The 2288-nt window shown below is 33.3% G+C and overlaps 1 protein-coding gene across 1 annotated transcript in view; it reads left to right on the top strand.

The window, feature by feature from the left end:
* plb1 (phospholipase B1) overlaps positions 1–1260 on the top strand; it is a 16567-nt gene extending 15307 nt beyond the window's left edge. Inside the window, exons 40-42 of the mRNA XM_016448104.1 lie at positions 659–754; positions 828–902; positions 991–1260. Coding sequence (XP_016303590.1) covers positions 659–754; positions 828–902; positions 991–1245 — 426 coding nt within the window. The 3' untranslated portion in view covers positions 1246–1260. The remainder of the gene's footprint in view (positions 1–658; positions 755–827; positions 903–990) is intronic.
* The last annotated feature ends 1028 nt before the right edge of the window (positions 1261–2288 follow it).

Genomic DNA, 2288 nt, shown 5'->3' with positions numbered 1-2288 from the left:
GTATTTACAACACTGTTCCAGAACAGTTTAACCCAAATATCCACATGTGTGCAGCGCATTTTATGGAGGACTGTTTACTGATCCTGGGAGAGTAACGTTAGAAATGTGTCGTAAAAATCATTTGTAATGGGTTTTAATGTTTTTGTCTCGTCGCTCCGGCCGGGACACGGCATCAGTATGTGAGGGGCATAACATTTCCGTCTCACGCTTGAGGTATTCGCCCAATCACAACGCATTGGATAGCTTGCCAATCACAGCACACCTCGCTTTTTCAGACCGATGAGCTTTGTAAAAATCGACGCGTTTCAAAAAGGCGGGGCATAGAGGAGAAACAATAATGTACAGTATGTGGAAAATAATGTGTTTTTTTAACTTTAAACCGCATAAACACATTTCATTACACCAAATACACAAAATAATGTTCTTTTTAGCAGCATCATATGACCCTTTTAAAATATCTCTAAAACACCTCATGTCTCATGAGATCACACATAAACAACACATTCAGACATAAAATATGTTTAAATATGTATATAAATATGTTAGATTAATGTAATGCTTTTAGAGTATGCATTTGAACTCACACTACAACAGATAAAACCTAGAGTTTCAGTATCAGGGCTAACATTAAGAGATGAAATATCTCTTTCTGCGTTAGGATGGCACACCAGACCTGACTTTCTTCTCTGTGGATTGTTTTCATTTCTCTGAGCGCGGACATGCAGAGATGGCACTTGCGCTCTGGAACAACATGGTAAATACATATACATACACACAATCTCACAGCAGCTTTCCTGTATTTAGCTTTCCTGTGTTTTTGGTTTTAGCTGGAGCCTGTGGACAGTAAACAAACCTACAATAATTTCACATATGACCGCAGTAAGATCCAGTGTCCCACAAAGGTGAGTATGGTGATGTCCAGTGGAAACCACTGTAAGAGCAAGATAACCAAGTCTTTCAATTAATGCTCTCTCTTCATATTTTCTCCAGGAGCATCCCTTCATCTTTACAAGAATAAACAGTGGCTCTGATGTCCTTACGACTGTCGTACCCGCCACAGTTGCACCAGGCACCCCTCTCCCTGCAGACTGCCCCAACGATGCTGTGCCGGCCTGGGCAGCTGCTGTTCTGGCTGTAGGAGGCTTGATTATTGGTTGGGTCGTAACCTGGATGATCTTCTACTTCAGAGAACGAAAGAACAGAAAGAGAAACGAAAGCACAGAAATTAATGGAACTAAGTTCTAATAAGACTAAAAAACAACAACAACATATATATATATATATATACTTTTTGCATTTTTTTAATTAAAACCATATATATTTCATAAATATATTTTATTTATGAATAGTTTTTCCAGTTTGACTTCAAACCCTAGATATATAAACACTCACTCACAAATACTCTTTGTTTATTTTTTAAAACAAGATTAAATGTTTAAATGTCAATAAATTATTGTATTGCTGTAAATTATTTAAATTATAAATAATTGTAATACTTGTGTAGACAGTTGTACTTAATATTTTATTTTAATAAAACAATGAAATAAAAAATATATATTTTGTTTAATATTTTAATTACAAGTGTAATGTGTTTAACAATATTTTTGTAATTATTTTTGGTATATTATTTTTAAAAAAGAATTTATAGAATATTATTTCCCAGTATTTGTTACGAAATAAGAGAACTGTAACTTTGAATATATTTTTCTTTTTTCACTTTTTCTTTTTAAAGCTGTTCTCTCAACTTCTGTGTATCATCTCGTTTTCTCTTGTCATGCTCCTCTGATTCAGTTCTCAAGTATTTTAAAGTGTCCAGTGGGTGGCAGCTTCGCTAGTAAGTTACGAAGCCTCTGGGATACTAAATTATCAGTTAATATAAATTTAGTTAAGATAAATGTTATTTAAATTTGTTATGTTTAGGAGCATTTTGTTAAGGGAAACCGAAATGAATTATTTTCAATGTAATTAATTTTACTCCCACTGTAATCCTAATCAAGCTTAATAAATTATAACTGACTACATATAAAATATAGGTAAATAAATAGGCTAAATTACGGTGGTCAAGAAGTGCAAAACAAATCACAATTCTGAAAACAAAATAACAAATTACAAACGCAAATGCAAGTCTAAAAAACAAAATAACAATTCATAAAGCACAACAACAATTCAGAAAACATTATAACAAGTCAGAAAACACAATGACAAAATCGAGAACGAAATAACAAGTCAGAAAACACAACGACAAATCCGAAAACAAATTAACAAGTCAGAAAACACAACGACAAATC

The sequence above is a fragment of the Sinocyclocheilus anshuiensis genome, unplaced genomic scaffold, assembly GCF_001515605.1.
Source record: "Sinocyclocheilus anshuiensis isolate Anshui unplaced genomic scaffold, SAMN03320099.WGS_v1.1 scaffold539, whole genome shotgun sequence".
Classification (NCBI taxonomy): Eukaryota; Metazoa; Chordata; class Actinopteri; order Cypriniformes; family Cyprinidae; genus Sinocyclocheilus; species Sinocyclocheilus anshuiensis.
This window is presented reverse-complemented; position numbering and strand designations above follow the sequence as displayed.